Source organism: Solanum dulcamara, chromosome 5 (genome assembly GCF_947179165.1).
Source record: "Solanum dulcamara chromosome 5, daSolDulc1.2, whole genome shotgun sequence".
In the NCBI taxonomy this organism is placed as follows: domain Eukaryota; kingdom Viridiplantae; phylum Streptophyta; class Magnoliopsida; order Solanales; family Solanaceae; genus Solanum; species Solanum dulcamara.
The window spans coordinates 19,948,113-19,973,389 of NC_077241.1; the positions used below are offsets into that span (position 1 = coordinate 19,948,113).

Consider the following 25,277-nt stretch of genomic DNA (forward strand, 5'->3'; position numbering starts at 1 on the left):
AGCCACCTGATAATTGGAATTGGTATACTTACTAGATAGTAATTACTAGCCTAGTAATCACACAACTAAGTAATTATGACGACGTGCTTGTCTGCCATTAACTCTAAAGAGGTCAACTGCACCAACTAAGCCATAATCAAGGAACTACTAGCCTAAGCTAACGATCCCGCAGCCACAGACCAACCAAAAGCTTCTACAGAAATCAAGGAAATGGAAATAAAGAAGGGTTACTAAACCCGACATTTACAATCCTCATTCACGAGCGATTCATACTACACATTATCTAATAGAGCACAATCAAGAAAAGCAAACCGTACCCTATCTCGAATCCGATAATGCATGCTCCCTATCCGCGAAGAAATTTCAAAGCAACCAGATTGTAATTACACCCAATTATCTATTAACCAAATAGTTACATGATCAACCAAACCCAATATAATTATATACATTTATACAAAATCCAATTACCAAGGTAATTTTCAAGACAAACAAACAAAATATTCAACCCGTAACAAAGTGAATTCCAAGAGTTCATATTACCCATGGAGTTTTTTGCCCCATGTGTATGATAATTATATTTGTTATCAAGTAGGGGTGCAACATTCCCTCGTTATCTTCCTTACCTCAGGCAAGCCAGAAAAGAATAAACAATGGCTGAAATGAGTGTTCCCACAGCTTCACTTCAATCCTTTCCTAAATCACCACTCTGCTCGCCCTCAACCAGAAAATTTAATTCTTCTTACGACCGTTCAACTATTTTATCTCCCATCCCCAGGTTTTGCTTAATATCTAAATACAATTCGTTTCGTTTCTGTGCTGCTGCTGTGAAGGCTGCTTCTTCTCCACGGAGAAATACAAAGGAGCCAATGCTTCCTCCTTACAATGTCTTGATTACAGGTGGTTCCAAAGGTTAGTTGTTTCCTTCCTGCCCCCAAAATTTTTCAATGTACAGCCATTGAAAAGGGTTATCATAATTTTGGCGTTGCGGATTGTTGTCTTCGTGTACTTAGGTGTTTGACGGGATTATCTTTGTTTAGGGTTCTGTTGGGCCGTCATTGATGTTGAGCATGATCATTTTATCTGTAACTTCTCTTTTGCAACTTATCTTTGTGAAAAGCTACTGAGAAACTTGAAAATGTATGGCCAGAGGGGTCAATACGATTGCCAAAGTCAAAGAAGTTGAATATGATGTACAATCAGAAATGATGAGCTTGTTGCCAACCTTTTATGTTCTGAGTTTGGAGTTGTAAATTGATTATTAAAGGAAGGGTTTGAACTACATTCACAAGGAAAATGGTGAAGTGTTACAACAACATGAAAAAAGTTCATGTTAGAAGGTGTTAATGGATATCACCCTGCATGACCTATGTTGGTTGAGTAGCAGGTATAAACTTGTCGTGGCAATTTATTTTTCACTGATCAAAATATACTTATACAAGGATTTATAGCTAAACCATGAAACAGAACTAATTACAAATGAGGTAGGTATCTACAAATTCTTCTATTACAAATTTACAACTAGAAGAATAAATGTATAACCAAGAGAATATATTCTTATCAAATATATAATCAAGATAATATATTCCTACATATAACCAAGAAATATTTTCCTCATTTTCCTCCCTCTAGTTGAATCTGTGTAGCAAAAAGCTTAGTCAATACATCTGCAACTAGATCAGTGGAGGAGATATGCCGAACCTGAAGCTATATCTCACAAACTAAATCACCGACAAAATCGAGGTCTAGTTCCATTCGAGTATGAAGCATTAAATTAGCAGTCATACCAGACAATTGGTTCTCCAGGGACATATAAGCAAATCTTAGAAAGGAGATTATGAGTCCACATCATGTCAGAACTTGTAGCTACAAAGGACAGTACCCGACTTCAGGTGGAAGACCGAGGCACTTAAAGCTGCTTTTTGGTCAACGTGACAAGATTCGGACCATAAAAGAGTGCAAAATCTATTGTGGACTTCTTATCATCGACATCCCCTGCCGAATTAACAGAACAAAAGCAATGAAGGACATGTGTACTATGAACCGGAATAAACAAACCATGTGTGGCCAAGGTCTTCAAATATGTAAAGATATGTTTCACAGAAACCTAGTGATGAATAGTGGGAGCATGCATAAACTTTCTTTCTTTATTTACAAAGTAAGCAATATCAGGTCGGTTGGAAGTCAAATAGTGCAACCTTACTATTAATTCGAAGAAATAAAGTTTCATCATAAAAAGTTTCACTATCACCCAATGGAAGCTTATCAATACAAGATGGAGTAGAAATGTCACTACAAAAAGACATACTCGTTTTTAAGAGAAGTTCTTAATATACTCTCCAGATGTTTCCTATGTAAAGCTGACCCAAATTCAAACAACCACCTCTTCCTACATTGTATTTATACTTCTCAGCTTTGGAACCTGTTTCTGACTTTGGCTAAACTGAAATGGATGATGCCAGGAAGTACTAGGGATCTTTTGAAAGAGTGGAACTACGCTGGAAGAAGGACTAATCAGAAGAAGAGGTGGAGTATTATTCCAGCATGCATCTGGTGGACCATTTGGAAGGAAAGAAACAACAAATGCTTTGAAGATAGGATTAGTTCCAGTCAAGTAGTTAAAATGAACTATATTTACAATATATATTTTTTTGGTCTAAAGAGTCTTTTGTAGAGGATGTTGATTCCATTTTGCAATTTTTGGAAGCATTAAAGAGCACACAGGGGTTCACTTTTGTTAAGATGCTTCCAGCATAAGAATTATGCCGATGAATACATGTTACCATTTTCAAAAAATATTTGGACTAATAGAGCATGAGTCCATTTCTTTTCAATGTAGCCTTAAAGACCGGTGGAGAACATCCTTAATGAGGAATATATTCTCTTACTTCTATATTTGGTAGGACTAGATTCTCTTCCTTGTATATTTGATGTGTGATATTAGGCATAGGGAAACAATGTGCTGACTTTGAAGCAAAAGTCACATCACCAACGGTGTGACTTAGTGGTCAATGAAGTGGGTTGAGCACAATGAGGTCTCCGATTTAAATCCTAGCAGAGACAAAACACTAGGTGATTTCCTTTCATCTATTCTAGTGTAGGTGGACAGGGTTTACTAGTGGGAGGTGACAGGTATCCTGTGGAATTAGTCGAGGTATGCACAAGCTGGCTCGAACATCACTGTTATCAAAAAGAGTAGCCCAATATATAAAACATCCCTCATTAGCAGGGTACGGGGAAGGGCCAAATAAATTTGACTGTTAATCTTCGAAGGGAGGGTTTAATGTGAGAAGGAGATCAGTCGGAGGAGGAAAAAAGGATCAACATCTTTTTCTTAAATAAGATGAGACCTATGCTAATGGCATGATCTGTAGTTATGGGCGTTAGTCATTTGTGTTCTATCTTTTCTCTATCTTTCTACATCTTCTACAACTTATTTTTGGTAAGTTCATTTGGAAGTTTAGATACAATAAAAGTATAGTTTCATTCATAGAATTGTACAATATTTATAAAGGAACAACTAATCTCATAATAAACTAATTAATCCCAAAATCTTTGATCCTTGAATCAAGGGATTTCCTCTAAAATTTTTTCCAAAGTAACTCCTAATAGCTTTTCCTAAAATATATGCTATCCCATATTTACTTGAACAAATTATAATCAAATCTGTCAATTCATTCTTGTAGCAGATTATAATCAAATCTACCAGCTCATTTGTTGAACATATTATGACTAAATTTGCCACTCATTTGAGGTCCCCCTTAAGTTGGCATGTAAATATCGAACTTGCCTAATTAGCTCACAAAGGACTCAAAAGTAGTTTTGCAAAGACCTTTTGTGAAAATATCTGCAACTTGTTGAATTGTTGGAACAAAAGGGATGCACACATTCTATCTTCAACCTTGTCTTTAATGAAGTGTCTGTCCACTTGAACATGCTTTAATCTGTCATGTTGAACTGGATTATGAGCAATGCTTATCGCAACCTTATTGCCATAATACAACTTAATTGGCGAACTCATAGTTCTTCCAAAAATCTCTTGAGCCACACCATGTCACGAATTCCATGTGCCATGGATGGTACTCAGCCTCAGCACTGCATCAAGCCATTGCTTCTTACTTCTCCATGTCACCAAATTTCCCCAAACAAATGTACAATATCCAGATATAGACCTTCTATCAATAGATGAACCAGCCCAATTTGCATCCATATAAGCCTCAACACTTCTTTGCTCATTCTTTTTGAAGAACAACCCTTTCCCAGAAGAACTCTATAGATACCTTAGGATTTGATACACAACTTCTTGGTGTTCTTCTCGTGGAGAATGCATGAGCTGACTGACTAGGCTCACAATAAAGGCAATATCAGGTCTAGTATGTGACAAGTAAATCAGCTTGCCTATGAATCTCGGATATTGGCCCTTATCAATTGATTTTCCTTCCATTGCAAACCTTATATTTGGATCAATTGGAGCTTCAGCTGGTTGACAACCACTCATTCTTGTTTCTCTTAAGAAGCAAATCAAGAACATACTTCCTTTGTGACATTCTAATTCCTTTCTTTGACCTTGTAACCTCCATGTCGAGAAAATACTTTAGCGGGTGTCTAAGTCCTTTAACTCAAATTCTGAAGCAAGAAATTCCTTTAGATTTTTTATTTCAACCACATTATCTCCTGTGAGGATGATATCGTCGACATACACTATAAGAACTGCTATATTTCCTTCTAGTGTATGTCGAGTAAACATTGTGTGATCTGCGTGTCCTTGCACATACCCTTGCTTCTTCACAAATTGAGTAAACCTTTCAGACCAATCCTTTGGACACTGTTTAAGACCGTAAAGAGATCTTCTAAGATTGCATATCTTTGACTTGTACTTCTTTTCAAAACCTGGTGGGAGATCCATATAGACTTCTTCCTCTAGTTGCCTATTCAAGAAAGCATTCTTCAAATCCAACTATTAAAGAGACCAGTCAAGATTTGATTTACCATGATTGTCAAACAGATCTCTAATTGAGTTTAGCTTAGCTACTGGATAAAACGTCTTGAGATAGTCAACGCCATATGTCCCCATGGATCCCTTAGCTACTAGGCAGGCCTTATACCTCTCCAAGGGTCCATCTGATTTGAATTTGGTGGTGAACACCCATTTGCAGCCCATTGATTTCTCTCTCTAGTAACCTCCAACTCCCATGTATCATATTTTTTCAAGATCCTTCAGTTCCTCCAAAATAGCCTCCTTCCACTCCGGAACTCGCAGAGCATCCAACATATTTTTTGGAATCTCCACACTAGAGAGTTGTGAAGTAAGGCTGAATGACTTGGAGAAAACTTTTTTATAGGACACAAACATAGAAATATGATATTTAGGAGCATTTCTAACACCTTTGCGTTGCGTTTTGCAATAGGTAGGTTCAGATCTGATAAGGACTTAGAAATAGAACCAGCTGGAAGATTACCTTCGAATTTCGGTAAGGTCTTGTGGAACTGACTTTTGGTAGTGTTGAGAATCTTCAGTCTTTTACCTTGAGTTCAGTTCCTTCTCGAATACACCTGTATTTCTTTTGTTTGTTCTTTGATCCTATTTTTATTTTTGTCATTTGAAGGCGCCACAATGTCAATATCAGAGTTTTTATCAGTTAAGTCACGTAGGTCCCTATCATCTCTCGAATCATTGTCATTTTCATCTCTCGGATCATACTTATTCATATCTTCTTCGAGATCCCTCACATCAGTATTTGTTGTAATATTTAGCTTCTCATTTGTCTGATGCCTAGTTTCCTCAATATCCCAAAAATAAAATAAAATGGAATCTTCACCTGCATGATACTTCCACTGAAGATGAGTAGTAAAATAGAGTTGGGACTCAAAGAAAGTTAGATCCATTGTGACAATTATCCTCCTAGCATGTGGATCATAACACTTATATTATATCCCTTTTGACTCGGAGCATATCTTACAAAAACACACTTCGTAGCCTGCGGTTCAAGTTTACTACGATTATGAACATGAACTAATGTTGTACACCCAAACACTTTTAGTGACAAATCTGGAGTTATCCTAGAACTAGGACAACTCTATCTGAAAACTTTAAAAGGTATGTTAAATTTTAGAGGCCGAGATGTCATCCTATTAATAAAGTAAGTAGCAGTCAAGAGGCTTCTCCCCAAAGGTATTGTGGAAATTTACTAGTAAACATTAAAGCCCTCGTTACCTTTAAAATATGCCTATTCTTTCTTTCAGTGCTGCCATTTTGTTTTGGTGTATCCGGACAAGAACTTTGGTATACTACCCCAATTTGTTTTGAAAAAACTTCCTAATTGTTCATTAAAAAGTTCACGACTATTGTCACTTAGGAAAAACTTGATTTTCTCATTAAACTGTGTTTCCACCATGACATAGAAAGTGTCAAACACATTTGAACCTCAATTTTGTCCTTTAATAAAAAAAGACCAAACTTAGTCTAGTATGATCGTCAATAAAAGTTACACACCACCATTTTCCAAACATTGTTGAAATTCTAGAGAGTCCCCAAACTTCACTATGAATCATCATAAAATGTTTTGAAGCTTGATACTTTAAAGAGGGAAAAAGATCGGTGATGCTTAACCATTTCACAAATTCACATTGGAACTAGGATGGATTTTTATTTCTAAATAGCTGAGGTAACAAATGTCTTAAGTAATAAAAACTTGGATGTCCAAGCCTATAATGCCTAAGCATGAGTTTATTCAAAGCAGAAGTAGAGTTCCAAATAGGATTCAGTTGTAGTGAACTATTCCCGTTGTCAAGAAAATAAAGACCACCAAAATCTCTATCACTGCCAATCGTCTTTCCTAAGACCTTTTTCCTGAAATTCACACAAGTTAGAGTAAAAAATAGCACGACAATTAAGAGAACAGGTTAATTTACTGACAGAAACCATATTACAAGAGTGTTTTGGAACATGAAGAATATCATGAAGTGCAAGGGTTTGTGATAACAGTTTCTTTTCTAGCGATTGGAGAGAAAGGAACCATTAACTATCTTGATTTTATCACTCCCTGCACAACGAGTATAAGTAGAGAAAAATCGGGAACTTCTAGTCATGTGATCACTAGCTCTTGAATCTATGATCCAAGAATTTATTTGGTTGGAGTTGGCATTAAGAAAAGAAGACGATACAATATGTGTTTCAGCAAAAGAACAAGAAGGATTAGAAGGATTTGGTGCATTTGGATATTGTGGAGATTGAAGGAGTTTGTGTAGAATTTCAAGATTCCCTAGTACATGGAGACATTTGGATATTGTGCATTTGGATATTGCCATTTTCCTCGTCCACTAGAAGAGACAATCTCTGGAAGAGGCCACATAAGAATGGCATGAAGACTTGTGGCAGTTTCAAGACTAAGTTCGGAGGCTTTTGTAGCAGCAGTGCGCCGAGGTCGTCACCATATCAGGTGGGGGAGAGTGTCATGACCCGCCACTTGATCATGAAGACGGGGGAAAGATCTAGAGTCTTGGAGAGGTTAATAGAAGACTCTAGATTCTTGTAGAAGCTTGTAGAGAAGTCTTGAAAGACTTGGAATTCTTTAGAGTGTGTGGATAGTTCTAGAGTAGGGACTTCTTTGTAAATATGGAAGGACTTGTATAGTAAATTTTATTTACACTTAGGCCCCTTAGGAGTAGTATAAATAGAGGGGGCATTCATTTGTAGAAGATCATCAAGCAAACAAGCATTTTTCCAAAGCAATACAAAAGCCTTCTTCATAAAAGCTCTCTTGTCTTCTTATAATCTAGCGTTCCCTTAGCAATCTAGTCATAAAGGCTTACTTGAGCTTGCAAGATCGTGAAAGATTCGTGAGTAAGTTGTCAAGTGTCGCACGGAATTCTTAGCGTGAAGTCTAAGTCCGTGACAACGTCGTATCAGAGCGAGGTTCTACTAAGAGATATGGCAAGTGAGGGAGACATCAACGCCACTACCGCCACCAACGTCAAGCAAGATGTTGGAAGGAAGCACCGCAAGGGAAAGAAGAACTCTAAGAGAAGTGAGGAGGTGCCGCTTGAGCCTACACCAAAAGAGGCCCTAACATCCTACTCACCCTCGGCCACTGAGGTTAGTGACCATGAAGCGAAGCGAAAAACAGAAAAGCGCGCGCTTCATGTCGAAGCGAGAAGCGTGCTTCATGTCGAAGCGAGAAAAAAACGCGCTTATTTGTTAAAAGCGGCACTAGGGTTTATTTTAAAAGAACAAATCTGTAAACTTACAATTAATTATTCCAAGCTCCTGTGACTTCTTCGAGACTTCGTCAGTTCAAACTTCAACCAGGTTAGTTTTTCTTCTCTTCTTCTTCTCTTCTTTTCTTCTCTTCTTCTCTTCTTCTCTTCTTCTCTTTCTCTTTTTATTTCTATTCAGCTTCTGCCGCTGTGATGTTCTTCTCTTTTTCTCTTCATCACTTCTTCTCATCTTCTTTTTCTGTTTCTATCCAGCAGTGCAGTTCTGCGCAGCTGCTGGTATGTTTTGGCCCTTTTTTTTGATTTGGGTTCTCATTGGACCTCTGTTTTGTTAAGCTATGCTCTGTTTTTTATATCTGTATCATGATTTTCTTTTTCTCATAAATCATTTTATCATATAATATTAATTAATTTGTTGAGCTGAAAAATTTGGTTAAATTTTTTATAGTGATTTTATTACACAAAACAAGGGCTGCTTTATTACCCACTGCAGCTGCTTTATTTTTTTTAATACTGCTGCAGCTGTTTTATTAGGCTAGTGGGCTGGTGATATAAAGTGTAGAATGGTTATTGGATGTTTAATTAACTGCATAAAGGGAATTTATCAAAAAGTGGAGCCCATATAGACCACTTTCATGGCTAATTTTTGACTTAAAACCCACTGCAGCAGGCCAACAACTTTATTTTTTTTTTTAATTTTGCTCAGCTGCTCTATTACTGCTTTATTAATTTTGTTGCCATCTGTCAACTGCTCTATTATTGTTTTGACAATTTGACTTGTGTGACTGAATTATTATTCTATTTTTTCTTTGTAGTAAGTTGTATTTTCTTAATGGCACAAAAAAAGGATCCAGCTTGGGCATATGGAATTGCCATGGGAAGTAACACAAAAATCAAATGTGTTTTTTGTGATATGACATATAATGGCGGAATATTTCGTCACAAGAAGTATCTTATTGGTGGTTATAAAGATGTTAAAGTGTGTCCAAAGGTCCCGAATAGTGTGAAGAAAGAAATAAAGGAGTATTTTACGAAAAAAAATGAATTTAAAACTCAAATGAATCCTGAAGCATCCATGGTTAATCTTGTTGATAATGATGAAATGGATGATGAAGTTGAAGTGAATATGCCAATGGGACCTCCCTCAAAGAAAAAACCTTCAACTAGTGAAAGTGGGTCATCCACCGCTAGTAATGTCAAAGGTCCTCTTAATCTCTATTTCTCGCAAAAACCAAATGAAAAGAGAAAAGGTGGACCTATTGATCTAGAGGCTTCTAGCAAGATTTTACGGGATCGTGCTGTATCTGCTTTTGCTAGGTGGATGTATGATGCAGGATTGCCTTTCAATTGTGTTAACTACACCGAAAGTTTTGGTGAATTCATTGAGGCCGTAGGCCAATATGGCCCTGGAATGAAGCCCCCTACCTATCATGAGGTAAGAGTTCCTTGTTTAAAAAAAGAGGTGGAAAAGACAAACAAAATTGTAGAAGATCATAAGGTTCAATGGAAAACGTATGGTTGTTCCATTATGATGGATAAATGGACAGCAAGGAATGGGAAAATGATCATCAATGTTTTGGTGAATTCTCCAAAAGGGAGTGTGTTTCTTGAATCTCATGATGCTAGTGACTCTTCTACTGATTCTAATAAGATGTTTAACTTGTTTGAGAAGACTATCTTGAAAATAGGCAAGGAAAATGTGGTACAAGTTGTGACCGATAACGCAAGTGAGAACAAAAAAGCGGGTGACATGTTGAAGGGAGTGTTCCCGCATATTTTCTGGACTCCTTGTGCTGCTCATTGTATCAACTTGATGTTTGGTGACATTTTCAAAGAGGCCCCGTATTCTACAGGTGAACTTGAATCTTGATATTTAATGTTCTTTTTTAATCTTCATGTTAGTTTTCTTACTTATTAACTATTAAATTTTTTTGAATAGTTTTTGGTAAGGCTGTTAAGATACATTCTTATATCAGTCAAAGGGCACTATTGTTGAATATGATGAGGAGATACACAAAGCAAAGAAACTTGGTAAAACCTGTTAAGACAAGATTCGCAACAGCTTTTTTGACATTGCATAGTTTTTATATGCAAAAGAAAAATCTGAGAACCTTGTTTATGTCCACTGAATGGAATGAGAGTGTCTATGCAAAGGAAACTCTTGGGAAAGAAGTTGCGAGACACATCATCAGTCCATATTTTTGGAATGACACTGTTCAAGCACTTAGAGTTGGTGGTCCTTTAATTAATGTACTTCGTATGGTGGATGGGGAGAAAAAACCACCAATGGGCTACATTTATGAAGCCATGGATAGGATCAAAGAAAGTATTGAAAATGCATTCAATTATGATGACAGGAAATATATGAATGTTTTCAAAATCATTGATGCAAGGTGGACGGATCAACTTCATCAACCTTTACATGCAGCTGGACATATTTTGAACCCGGGGCTCTATTATAAAAATAATGAGATGAAGACTTTAACTGAAGAAGTGTGGTTGGGATATCATGCATGTGTTGAGAGGATAATCCTAGATAAAACTTTGCAAGACAAAATAGGGGATGAGCTTGGTGTGTACATGAAAGCTGATGGGCTACTTGGAATTGAGTCGGCCATTAGAGCTAGAACCTTAAGGTCACCAGGTGAGCATTTCAACATTTAACTATTAGAGCTTTAACTTTTAAGTTATTACATATTAACTTTTAAAATAATTCTTCTACAGTTGAATGGTGGATGCAATATGGTCATAATGTCCCAAACTTGCAACAATTTGCTATTAGAGTGCAAAGTTTAACTTGTAGCTCATCCGGTTGCGAGAGAAATTAGAGCGTGTATGAACATGTGAGAACCTATATTACGTTATTACTAAATTAAATGGTATCTTAGTTGTCCAAAGTCCTCCCATTAATTACTTTCTACATATTCTATGCAGATTCATACAAAAAAGAGAAACAGATTTGAGTTAAAACGCCTGAATGATCTAGTGTTCATCAAATATAATAGAACGTTGGCGCGTCGCTACAATGCTCGCAATACCATTGATCCAATTTTGTTGGATAATATTGATGATGCAAATGAATGGTTAACTGGAGCACCCCAAAATCATGAAGATGAAGAAGTATATGAAGGAGAAGGTCTCACTTATGGTGAAGTTGCTACGGCTAGTGGTGTGGAGGAGAATATTTATGGTTTTAGGGGGAGTACTTTAAGGGGCAAGGAAAAAAGAGTAGCTACAGGTTCAAGTTCATGTTCAAAATCAAATAGAAGTAGAACTCTTGTTGATGAGTCCTCCAATGAGGAAGAAGATGAGGACCAAGTAGAAGTAGAACCCTTGTTGATGGCACTTCAAGAGTTTGAGGATCTTGTTGAAGAATAGGATTTTGCTCTCTTTGTGATTTGGTTATGCATTTGATTTATATGTTGTTACTTATGAGGATTATTGACTATCTAGTTACTTTTTAATCTAAGTCTTTTGAGTTCTTGATTATTTATCTATGCATATTTTATATTTTATATTTTTATACTAAATAACGCTTTTTCTGAAAAAAGCATGCGCTTCGCTTCACGCTTCTCGCTTCTGTGAAGCGAGCCCCCATCGCTTTTTTCCGCTTCTCGCTTCTCAAAACACTGGACACAACGCAATTGGGCCTGATTGGACTATGCGGAGCTATCGCAAAGCAATCAGGAAAGCCGAAGGAGAACGACGCACAATATGTAGACATCATGATCAATGGACGACCCACTCGTGCAATGGTTGACACAGGTGCAGAGGCCAACATAATGACCAAGTCAGCAACTATGAAGTTGGGGCTAAGTTGCAGTCCAAGTGATGCCCGCCTCAGGACGGTTAATGCACCTCTTACACCGGTGTGCGGAGTCGCTCAAAGAGTAGTCATCACATTGGGCAAGTGGCGAGGTAAGACCAACTTTACCGTCGCTTCCTTAGATATCTTTGAAATCATCCTTGGGCAGGAGTTCTTCCAGCGATGCCATACGGTGATCGACCCCTACCTCCAACAACTCGTGGTTATGAAGCAAGAGGGATCATGTATGGTGCCCCTAGTCAAAGTGCCGAAGACAGAAGGACCAACCCAACTTTCGGCCATGCAGCTTGAGAAGGGCCTATTGGAGGAGTACCGACATTCATAGACACCATTGCGAGTTGGAGTAGAGACAATGGTGCTTGTGAGGCATTGCCACCTTGCATGAAGAAGGGCATGATGCTGAAGAAGTTCCCAAGACACTTGCCTCTAAAGTGCCAAAAAGAACGGAGGCCAGTGTTGACTGAACCAAGCAGGAATAAGGACAACCGGCCATTGCCATTTTCCTCGTCCACTAGAAGAGACAATCTCTGGAAGAGGCCACATAAGAATGGCATGAAGACTTGTGGCAGTTTCAAGACTAAGTTCGGAGGCTTTTGTAGCAGCAGTGCGCCGAGGTCGTCACCATATCAGGTGGGGGAGAGTGTCATGACCCGCCACTTGATCATGAAGACGGGGGAAAGATCTAGAGTCTTGGAGAGGTTAATAGAAGACTCTAGATTCTTGTAGAAGCTTGTAGAAAAGTCTTGAAAGACTTGAAATTCTCTAGAGTGTGTGGAGAGTTCTAGAGTAGGGACTTCTTTGTAAATATGGAAGGACTTGTATAGTAAATTTTATTTACACTTAGGCCCCTTAGGAGTAGTATAAATAGAGGGGGCATTCATTTGTAGAAGATCATCAAGCAAACAAACATTTTTCCAAAGCAATACAAAAGCCTTCTTCATAAAAGCTCTCTTGTCTTCTTATAGTCTAGCGTTCCCTTAGCGATCTAGTCATAAAGGCTTACTTGAGCTTGCAAGATCGTGAAAGATTCGTGAGTAAGTTGTCAAGTGCCGCACGGAAGTCTTAGCGTGAAGTCTTAAGTCCGTGACATATTGCTCTAAAGGAATATAATGAGTTCCTTCAGATACATGCAAGTAAGCAAACGTCTCCACAAGCAGCATCCGTTGCTCAGTTTGATTGACCATCTAATAATGCATATATTGCTTAGACAGAACATGATGAGTCCCTCCAGTATCGAGCAAGTAAGAAAGTGTCTCCACAAGTAGCTTCAGTTGCTCAACCTGATGTTCCATTGTTGGTAATTCTTTTGCTTTTTTCACAATCTAGTACTCTTGGATCATGGGTCGTGGACTCAGGCACTTTTGATCAATATTTCTGGTAACAAATCACTTCTGTCCGATCTTGTTTATTCACAATCTCTTCTTGCTATTACTTTAGCTAATGGGATCCAAACAAACCAGAAGGGGTTGGAAAAGCCAAACCCCTATCTTATGTCACTCTGGACTCTATTTTTTATGTCCTTGGTTCTCCTTTTAATTTGGCATCTGTTAGTCGTTTGACGCGTGCCTACATTGTGGCATAACATTTTCTGATGATTTTCTTCTCATGTAGGACCGCAGTACAGGACAGATGATTGGCACAAGACATGAATCACTAGGCCTTTACTTTATTACCTCTTCAAATTCCTTCACAACATGCTCCATTACAGATCCTCCAGACCTAATTCATAAACGTTTGGGACATTTGAGTCTATCCAAGTTGCAGAAGATGTTGCCTAGTTTATCCACATTAGATTGTGAGTCGTGTCAACTTGGGAAACACATTTGTACTACATTTTCATGTAGTACTAAGGGTCGTTCAGAGTCCATTTTTTCATTAGTTTATTCTGATATTTGGGGTCCTAGTAGAGTTAGTTCAACCTTAAGATTTCGTTATTCCGTTAGTTTCATTGATGATTATTCAAGATGCACTTGTGTTTTCTTAATGAAAGATCATTTTGAGTTATTTTCTATATTCAAAGATTTCTTTGTTGAAATACACAATCAGTTTGGTGATTCATTTCATACTTTTCTTAGTGATAATGCCTTAGAATACTTATCCTCCCAGTTTTAGGAGTTTATGAGTCACTAAGGCATTATTTACCAGACATCTTATTCGTACACCCCTTAGCAGAACGATGCAGCAGAAAGGAAGAATATGCATCTCATTGAGACTGTCCGCTCTTTTCTCATTCTGCGTTTTTGGGGTGATGCATCCTTGTATCTTGTTATTTGATTTATAGAATGCCCTCCTCTTCTATTCCGAATCAGATTCACATTCCATATTGTTTCATCTGTCACATCTCTACTCTATCCTCCCTCGTGTCTTTAGGAGCACATGCTTTGTTCATAACTTAGACCAAAAAAAGATAATCAACCCCTTGTGCTCTCAAATGTGTCTTTCTTGGTTACTCTTGAGTTCAAAAAGGGTATCGTTGCTATTCACTTGATCTTCGTCCATACCTTATGTCTGCCGATGTCACATTCGTTGAATCTCAACCTTACTATACGTCTTCTGATCATTCTGATGTCTTTGAGGTCTTACCCATGCCTTAGGTCTTATCTGTACCGACTTTTGAGGAATCTACGGTTAGTTCTACATCTCCAGTTGTAGTGCCACCACTCCTGACTTATCATCGTCAGTTGCGTAGCCTTGTATGTCAATTGCGTAAGTCATTCTATGGTCTGATACAGTCTCCTCGAGCCTGGTTTGGGAAGTTCAGCACAATAATTCATGTGTTTGGCATGACTTGTAGTGGAGCTGATGACTCTATATTTTATCAGTATTCTACACCAAATTTATGTATTTATTTGGTTGTTTATGTTGATCGTTATCACCTGCAATGATCAAGATGGTAACACTAATTTGATGCAACATCTCTTTTAGCATTTCCAGACTAAAGACCTAGGCAGATTGAAGTATTTTCTAGGTATTGAGGTTGCTTATGTTGATAGTTATCACCGACAATGATCAAGATGGTAACACTAATTTGATGCAACATCTCTTTTAGCATTTCTAGACTAAAGACCTCGGCAGACTGAAGTATTTTCTAGGTATTGAGGTTGCTCAGTCTAGATCAGGTATTGTTATTTTTCAGTACAAATATGCCTTATACATTCTTGAAGAGATATGAATGATGTGATGTAGATGCATGGACACTCCTATGGATTCGAATATTAAACTCCTTCCAGGACAGGGAGAGCCACTCAGTATTCCTAAAAGGTACAGACGGCTGGTTGGAAAATTGAATTATCTCACAGGACTAGATCCAACATCTCTTTTCCTGTGAGTATTGTAAGTTAGTTTATGACTTCCCCTTGTGATAGTCATTGTGATGCAATTGTTCGTATTCTTCGATATATAAAGTCAACTCTCAATAAAGGACTACTCTTTGAGGATCAATGCGATGAGCATATCACTGGACATACAGACACTGATTGGGCATGATCACCCTCTGATAGACGTTCTACATTCGGATATTGTGTTTTAGTAGGAGGTAATTTAATATCGTGGAAGAGTAAGAAAGAGAGCGTTGTTGCTCGATCTAGTCCAGAAGCAAAATATTGAGCCATGATTGTAGCAACTTGTGAGCTAGTTTGAATCAAACAGTTGTTGAGAGAACTAAAATTTGGATAAATCGATCCGATAGAACTTGTGTGTGATAATCAAAGGGCCCTTTATATCGCATCAAATACAGTGTTTCATGAGAGGACTAAGCACATTGAGATTGATTATCACTTTGTTAGAGAAAAGATACTCTCAGGAGATATTGTCAAAAAATTTATGAAGTCAAGTGATCAACTTGCAGATATCTTCACCAAGTCCCTCACCGGTCCTCATATTAATTACATTTGTAACAAGCTAGGTAAATATGATTTGTATTCACCGGTTTGAGGGAGAATGTTAGAATAGAAATAGGTATATACAATCCTCCTTAGAATAGGAATAATGTGTAGTATCCTAGTTGGTTAAGGATTATAATAGTGTCTATATATAGGGTCTCTGTGTAATAATGTAGACACACAATTTAATAATATTTTTCTATCATATTTCTCACAGTAACACTTGTCTAACTCCTGCCACAAAGACACCATTTCATTATAACAAGCAGTGACTTCCTTCTTTCCTTGCTTAGCTTGCCATAGTTTAATTTTTACCTCAATAATTTGAGAGACATTTTCTGATCAAAATATATCTCCCTAATAGTGTCCCACACATCCTTAGCAGTGGATTAAAAAAAGATAAGGTTTTCCTATGATTGGTTCCATAGAATTTATCAACCAGGCAATCACGAGTGAATTCTCTAATCTCCAGGTGTTCATATTTGCGTCTCTGACTTCTGGCCTTTCCGTCTCTCGGGTCAGATGTCCCAACTTTCCATGACCATCGATTGCAAGCTTTGCAGATTGTGACCATTCCAGATAGTTCTTCCCATTTAATCTATGAGAAGTTTACTGCAAGGGCATAAGAGAAGCATTGCCTCCTTGTGTCATTAGATTTTCTGTCGGAGCTTCCAGAGAAGAACTTTTGTCTTCTATTGATATTCCAGAAAGATGCTCTCTGTGAAAGGCTATTTTGTCCATATGATATTAGGGGAAAAGGTCACGCTTTGAAACCATGAAAGTTTAGATACTGCAAAAGTATATCCTTATTCATAGAATTATACAGTATTTACTAGAGAACAAGTAAGATCAAAATAAACTAATCAATCCCTAATTCTTAGGAGATCCTTGAATCAAGGGATTTCCTCTAAACTATATTCCTAGAAAATAATTCCTTATAGCTTTTCCTAAAATATATGCTTTCCCATATTTACAGGAGCAAATTATCACCAAATCTGCCAGCTCATTCGACTATATTTATTCAAATATTCATTTTCAACATTAACTTCGGATACTATCTTTTTCAACTTCAACCTAATTGTGAGAAATATAGGAAAAAATATTATTGAATTGTGTATCTACATTATTACAGAGAGACTCTATTTAAACACTACAATACAATCCTTTACCAAGTAGGACTATTTACTATTCCTATTCCTATTTCTATTCTAAATAGGATTGTATATATCTATTCCTATTCTAACACTCCCCTCAAGCTGGTGCATACAAATCATATGTAGCTAGCTTGTTACAAATATAATTAATACGAGGACCAGTGAGGGACTTGGTGAAGATAGCTACAAGTTGGTCACTTGACTTCACAAATTTTGTAACAATATCTCCTAAGAGTATCTTTTCTTTGACAAAGTGACAATCAATCTCAATGTGCTTAGTCCTCTTATGGAATACTGGATTTGATGCGATATGAAGAACCTCTTGATTATCACACACAAGTTTCATATGACCGGTTTCTCCAAACTTTAGTTCTCTCAGCAATTGTTTGATCAAACTAGCTCACAAGTTGCTGTCGCCATTGCTCGATATTTTGCTTCTGCACTAGATCGAGCAACCACACTCTGTTTCTTACTCTTCCAAGACACCAAATTATCTCCTACTAAAACACAATATCTGGATGTAGAACGTCTATCATAGGATGATCATACCCAATCAGCGTCTGTATATCCGGTGATATGCTCATGGCCTTGATCCTCGAAGAGTAGTCCTTTATCGAGAGTTGACTTTATATATCACATAATACGAACAACTGCATCCCAATGACTATCACAAGGAAAAGTAATAAACTGACTTACAACACTCACAGGAAAAAAGATGTCAGGTTTAGTCATTGTGAGATAATTCAACTTTCCAACCAGCTGTTTATATCTTTCTGGATTACTGAGTGGCTTCCCTTGTCTTGGAAGAATTTTGACATTTAGATTCATAAGAGTGTCAATGGGTTCACATCCCATCATTCCTGTTTCCCAAGAATGTCTAAGGCATACTTGCATTGAGAAATAACAATACTTGATCTAGACTGAGCAACCTTAATGCCTAGGAAATATTTCAATCTGCCGAGGTCTTTAGTCTGGAAAGGTTGAATGAAATGTTACTTCAAATTAGCGATACCATCTTGATCATTGACGGTGATAACGATATCATCAACGTAAACCACCAAATAAATACATAGATTTGGTGCAGAATGTCTATAAAACACAGAGTGATCAGCTCCACTACGAGTCATGCCAAACTCCTGAATCACTGTGCTGAACTTCCCAATTCAGGCTTGAGGAGACTGTTTCAGAGAGTGACCTACGCAATCAACATACAAGGCTACTAGACTCCCCCTGAGCAACAAAATCAAGTGATTGCTCCATATAGACTTCTTCCTAGAGATCACCATGGAGAAAAACATTTTTAATGTCCAATTGATTAAAATGCCAATGGAGAACAACTATAGATAGAAGAAGGCAGACATATGCTATTTTAGCCACGGGAGAGAAAATATAACTGTACTCCAACCCTAATATCTGAGTTTATCTTTTTTTTTGGCAAAAGTAAATCGTAAAACTGGTCAGAACATGGTCATGTTGGATTATTAGATAAAAAGTGGTGACAATCTGATAAATAAAATTATATGGGTAGGGTTGGAATGATGACATGACCCTACTGAGAAAGAGAATGATATGGATAGGGTCGGAATGATGGCATGACCTTACTGGAAAATAACAATTATATGGGTATGGTCAGAATGATGGCATGACCCTACACAAACAAGAAAGTAGTCACCTGAAAGATGAACGGCACTTGAAAGATGAACGGCACTACGCAAATCGGTAATGAAAAAGTAGTCACCGAAAAAATAGTACGGTGTTACAGAAATCGGATATGAGAAAGTAGTCACCGGAAAGATGGCACGGTGCTACACAATAAGATATGAAAAAGTAGTCACCGAAATTATGCGCGGTGCTACACAAATCAGATATAAGAAAGTAATCTGGAAAAATGCACAGTACTACGCAAGGTAAATATTAAAAAGTAGTCACTGGAAAGATGCACGGTGCTACGCAAATTAGATATGAGAAAATAGTCACCGGAAAGATATACGGTGACCCTGACTTTTGCTAACATAATCGTTGGCCAGACGAGTGACATATATGGGTAATAACCACCCGCTGGCAGCGGAAGCTCTTTGATTCTTTATCAAGATTGTAGAGGCTCTGATACCATGTGAGAAATATAGGAAAAAATATTATTGAATTGTATATCCACATTACACAGAGACCCTATTTATAGACACTACAATATAATCCTTTACCAAGTAGGATACTATTTAATACTTCAATTCCTGTTACTATTCATATTCCTATTCCTTTTCTAAGTAGGATTGTATATACGTATTCATATTCTAACACTAATATTGTCCAAATGCCTACTTAACAAATGCTATTCAAGTTGTTTTCTTTCTGTGATCTAGTGTTCCAGTATAATCAGCTTTTTCTAAAATAAGATAGTCAGCTTCATCTAATTTTTGAAGCATCCTACCTAGTTACTTTCTGTCCATTTTTTTTTTCATATTGGAGGAATCAATTGAATGATTGTTGCGTTGCAAATGATGAGGTCATAAATTCAAGAATTTATAGATTCATGTGCCTTGCGAAATTTAATAATTATATCCTACTAAAAAGTTTCACTCACTCCAGAAGGCTAGATTAAGATCCAGATTCACCGAGTCTGAAATTGGTCCAAGTAATTCAGATTTGGTCCTGTAACTGGTAGCATGACCTGGTGTAAAATTCTTGGAGCAAATGATACTCCCTGGAATTGACATTTCAGCAGATACGCCTTCTTAAGAAAGTAATTAGCATTCAAGAGCAGAACTCTTTGATATACTCCCTGGTCTCCCTTTTGCACCTTTATATTGGTTCATTGCCACCTGTGTTTTTGAAGATATTTCCAAGAGTCATGCAATTGCTTTCAGTGAAACAAAAGAATGAGGGATCAACTAAATGGCAGGGGAAATAGTTTGCATAGTAATGCAGACCTTATTTATCATTGCCGAATGATGAAGCTTAACTGTTGATGGTGTGAATAAAGTAAACTTTATAGTTTTATACGGAAGGAGGCCAAGTTTCTTCAGCTGGAGTGCTATAACATGCATCTGGTTTGTAGTTCCTTTGAGGGCTTTTAGTGTCCACCTTTTCCCTGATAATGCCAAATGCAACAGTTTGGATATTAAAATGTATAATTTCTTGGTTCATGGTTGAAACAGCTGCTAACGCCTATTTATAGGTGGTCACTTGAACCTTTCTATAGGTGGATTTATTGTTCTTTTAATGCCTGAAGACTCTCTTCACAATTTTTCCCCATTTTGATCATTCTTTGATAATTTGTGTAGTAACTAATTGTTTGTATGCTGAAACTCAGCCATGTTTTTGTGTAATCACTGGAATACATGACTGTATTAGATAGGGATACAATATATTCAATTTCCTGTTGCTTGAAAAGCTTAATAAAATTCTTTACCTTCTAGCAAAACCATTAGATTTGTAGCTAATTCCATGTGCTCGTGGATTATGTTTCAGTCTGCCCACTTTACTGTAGATGTCTAGAATTGACGTTATTTTGTTCTTTCAGGAATAGGCTATGCATTAGCTAAAGAATTTCTCAAGGCAGGTGATAGTGTCATCATTTGCTCCAGATCAGGTGATTTCATATCATAAGTGATAATAGCATTGACTTCAATGATGTCATGAACCGATGGATTTATTGGCTTTTTCATTGTTCAGTTCCTCTATCATTTTTGTTTTATTTTATTGTTTGTGAAAAAGGTAGTCAATTGTGTAAAAATGATATATGCAGAATATGTGGGGGTATCATGGCAATAGATGTTCCATTAGTGGTGTATCGTTGTTCGAAAATCATGATGATATAGGAGGAGTTGGGATATATCGTAGGTGAAGAATTGTCCCAAAATGCAAAGGCTGAGATTCAAACTCTGCCACTGAAGGGGGAGGGGGATGTTGAGATTTTGCCAAGTCATCACTGAACATTGTTTTAGATGTCTGGGGTTCTTTCCCTTGTTAAACTGAAAGAAAGTGTAGCTTTTTGCCAAGCTTTCCTTTTAGAAAGATGTCGCACCCAAACTTAACTTGGACTCGAGAAATGTTTGATATTCTTTTCAGAAAACTAAAAAGCCATCCCTGGATCTTGACAACGAAGACAAATATTTGTTTTATTAGGATTAAATATGAATAATGAACTTCTATTTTCCTACCAATTTTTTTTTTAAAAAGAACAGAATAGGACATGCGAAGCTCTCCAAAAACCAAACGACCAATCTTGATTATTTGTTTCGAATAGAAAAGAAATTCAAAGCTTCAAGCCAATAGAGATTGAAGACTGAGGAAATTGTATAACTGATTTTATTTTGAGCTCCATGTCAGAATTTGGCTTTACAATTAAGTAAGAAGTGATGGGACTACTTAAATGCATATTTACATGTTCACTAGTCTCTTGGCACACCCCTACCCCGTGTTAACAACAACAATATATTTAGTGTAATCTCACAAATGGAGTTTGGGGAGGGTAGGACGTAGGCAAACCTTACCCCTACCTCTTTGTGGGGTAGATAGACTATTTTCGATAGACCCTCGGCTCAAAGTCTATAGACTGATATAAATATTAATAAAGGAAATAAAGTTATAGAAAAAAAGTAAGTTCCTAAAATTGATGAATGGTGATCCTAATTAGTCAACTCGATAAAGAAAAAGCACTGGCCTCACTAAAGTCCTCGCATGTATTATTGTAATTTCATATATGTGTTATGTGTTTACTTGAATAATATAATGAGTTAACTCATAGTTACATTGCTCCTAACAATATTTCTGAGCTTCCATGATTTTTGTACTTCTTTGAGGAAACAACTTCGAAATTCAAGCTTGAATGCTTAAGGTTGCACAGTTCTAAGAAGATGGAACAATATCTACCACTTTCTTAAGATGTCTTGTGTGAACTCCTTTTCTTAAATTTTACAGTAACAATCATGTTACAATATGTCCTCTAAAATTTATCATTGTATATTTAATCCTTATTTGGGCCGAAAAAACTCACATATACTCGAAATCATATACCCTTGATTCAAATATTATTCTCGAAATAATAGTCAATTTAATCTGAATTCACGTTTTGGATGTTGAGAGTGATATTTCTTTAAGTTTGAGTTTAAAGAACTTGGCTATTCCTAATGTTTGAGATATTCCTTTTAAAATTATTGTACTTCTTTGAAGAATCTAATGTAGTTCATAGGAAAACATTATTTATGTTTGAGATTTTCGGGAAGTATAAAAGATGTAGATTTTAGATACATGCATCATTGTTTGTCCTTTGAGAATTTCCATGTAACCTTTAGAATTCCCACAAAAATCTCTTGGTCTTATGCTTTATTACATTATATTGTTGGATAATTAAATTTTTGAAGGTGATAATTTCAACTATCTTGGGTCTTTAATTCCAAGGAAGTGGGGACATCGATGATGATGTCACATATCGCATTGGTGTAGTGTGGATGAAGTGGAGGCTTGCCTCTGGAGTCTTGTATGATAAAAAAGTACCACAAAAACTTAAAGGGTAAGTTTTGTAGAGTGGTGGTTAGACCGACTTTGTTGTACGTGGCAGAGTGTTGACCAATCAAGAACTCCCGTGTTGAGAAGATGCAGGTTGCAGTAATGAGGATGGTGAGATGGATTTGTGGACACACAAGAAGCGATAGGATCAGGGATAAAGATATATGGGACAATGTGAGAGTTGCCTCCGTGGTGGACAAGATAGAAAAAAACGAGACAGAGATGTATTGGGCATGTGATGAGGATAAGCGCAAAGGCCCAGTGAGGAGGTGCGAGAGGTTAGATATAGTAGGTACAAAGAGAGGTAGAGATGGGAAAAAGTATTTGGGAGAGGTGATTACCCTGTACATGACACATCTTCACTTTAGGAAGGACATGACCATAGATAGGAGTGTGTGGAGGTCACAGATTAGGATAGAAGAATAGAGGATAGTGGAGTGTTGTTTGTTGTAGTAATAGCCTTATTCTTGTAGTGTATTGCTTTTGATTTTCTTTATCATGTGTTTATTGTGCTTCAGTTATCGCACTATGTTGTTGTTGTTGCTGTTATTGTTCTTTTGACTAGTTGCTATGTCTTCTTCATTGTCGCTTTTTTCCCTTCCAAACCTACCTTGATTTGTTGTGCTCGAGATGAGGGTCTTCCCGAAACAACCTCTCTACCTTGACAAGGTAGAGGTATGGCCTGCATGCATTATACCCTCCCAGATCCCACTTGTGAGAATTCACTTCGAATGTTGTTATAAAGTTCGTCAACTTTAGAGGAATGTTTTAGTCTCTTAAACATTTTGGTTTGAGGTTTATATATTTGTATTAGTATCTAAGTTGCACAGACTCTGCACTTTCAATGCCGCACCCGTGTTGGATTCTCCAAAAATACACTACTTTCGATGCCGCACCTGTTGACATTTTTGAAGAGTCCAAGCAACATAGATTAGTATAGATTGATTGTCAATGTATTACTCAACTAAATACTCATTTATCTCCATAATCTGGTAGATCATTGTTAAATTTACAATGACCTCTAAAACACCATCATAATCAAGGAAATCAGTTTGCACTCAGGGGTATGGCGTAAGGTCACTGAAGCGGATACATACCTCGTAGAACAGGGCTCAATCCAACAAAGACTAAAACATTGCTCCTGAAGAGGAGCCTTGGAGTAACTGGTTAAGTTGCTGCCATGTGACCAGGAGGTCATGAGTTCAAGCTTTGGAAACAGCCTCTGACAGAAATGCAAGGTAAGGCTACGTACAATAGACCCTTGTGGTCGGGCCCTTCCCAGGACCCTGCGCATAGCGGGAGCTTTAGTGCACTGGGCTGCCCTACTTTTTTTTCGCCGGTTTAAAAAAGAATGTCACTTTTGTTTAGTGCTCTCTTTAATTCCAACATCCTTATCACAAGATTCAAAGGGCTTTTTGGTACAATACACAGGTTTAGTTTAAGACGCTAAATTTAAAAGTCTTCCTTATTTTTTGGAACTTTGTGCTTAATCAAACTAAGACACATAAAATGGAACAGAGGGAAAAGGTGATTACTTCCCATCTGCCTAAGCCTTGATGGACAAAATTATTGAATACCTGTGCTGATTGGAAGTAGCTAGTGCCCGGTGGAATAGTCAAGGTGCATTAAGCTTATTCACACACCACCATTATGTAAAAAATCAAGGAAATCATATCATGTAGGCGTGCGATGTCCAATTGCTACAGTGATCTGAACTCGAGTGTGCTATGCACTAAAAGTTATATCATTGCTCTCCACATCCCCAAAGCAAGAGATATGATGGAAAACAGATGAACACTTATCTACTTTATAGTTAGTTCCTTTTGGTTGCTACAATCATAGAAGAAAGAAAATGAAATTGTAAAAGTCTCAGTAATCAGTACAACTTGGATGTTGGGATCATTTTGTTGACAATTAGCACTGCTCTATGGTTATTATTGGAAGCATCTTGTTATAGTTTTCCTGTCCATCAAATAGAAGAAGAAGATTGGAAACCAATATGTTTATATGTCCATAGTGAATTTGTACCTGCATGCTAGCGTAGGGGGTAAAAAGAGTAGTTGGAGAAATTTTACTTTTGAGTAGCTAAATATGATAGTTTAATCCTATTTTGTTATCCACTTCTGTTAAGGATGACTATGGGCACTTTAGGAATGTTAATCTAAGAAGCTACAGTTTGTGGGAAAAAAAGAAGAAGTTGCAGGCATTGGGTCAGTGATCCCTAGACTTTTAGTGCCACACATGCAAATTAAGGAAATCGTGAAAAGCAATGGATTCAAGCTCATTAGAATAGGGTAAATGGGAATCTGGCTACTTAATAGGAGATAATATGGGTTGAAAGGAGCAGAGCTTGGTGAAGTTAGCAAAACAAAGAAAGAGAATCTGCTGAAGTTTGAATTGAAGATTGGTAGGGATGGCATATTCATAATCTAGTTTGATCTCTATGGAGTCATATACCAATAATTGCTGTTCTCCTACCTTTATGTTTCTTATTCAAGTCCTGAACTCACTATGATTGGAATAGCATAACACTGATGATTTTGCACGTTACCTTGATACAATGAGATTTTCTCTCTTCATTGTAACTCGTGGGGATGTGTTCTCATTCTCTCTTTTTACTTCTTTAAAGCTCACACTATCTTTATGTTATCTCTTCATCTCCCTACCCCTGAATGGAATAGAAACAAGTTCTACGGG

The 25,277-nt window shown here is 37.2% G+C and overlaps 2 protein-coding genes across 5 annotated transcripts in view; both read left to right on the forward strand.

Annotated features, from left to right (window-relative positions):
* The first annotated feature begins 560 nt into the window (after positions 1–560).
* LOC129889079 (chlorophyll(ide) b reductase NOL, chloroplastic) overlaps positions 561–25,277 on the forward strand; it is a 51,839-nt gene continuing 27,122 nt past the window's right edge. For 2 of the 4 annotated variants that reach the window (XM_055964202.1, XM_055964203.1), the window contains exons 1-2: positions 561–909; positions 20,593–20,661. In XM_055964202.1, the coding sequence (XP_055820177.1) occupies positions 651–909; positions 20,593–20,661 (328 nt within the window). In that variant the 5' untranslated portion in view covers positions 561–650. The remainder of the gene's footprint in view (positions 910–20,592; positions 20,662–25,277) is intronic. The other 2 variants (XM_055964204.1, XM_055964205.1) reach the window with 1 other exon arrangement.
* On the forward strand, positions 10,557–11,160 carry LOC129889080 (uncharacterized). The gene is made up of 2 exons (XM_055964207.1): positions 10,557–10,855; positions 10,936–11,160. The coding sequence occupies exons 1-2, from the start codon at positions 10,576–10,578 to the stop codon at positions 11,037–11,039; spliced, it is 384 nt and encodes a 127-aa protein (XP_055820182.1). The 5' UTR covers positions 10,557–10,575; the 3' UTR covers positions 11,040–11,160.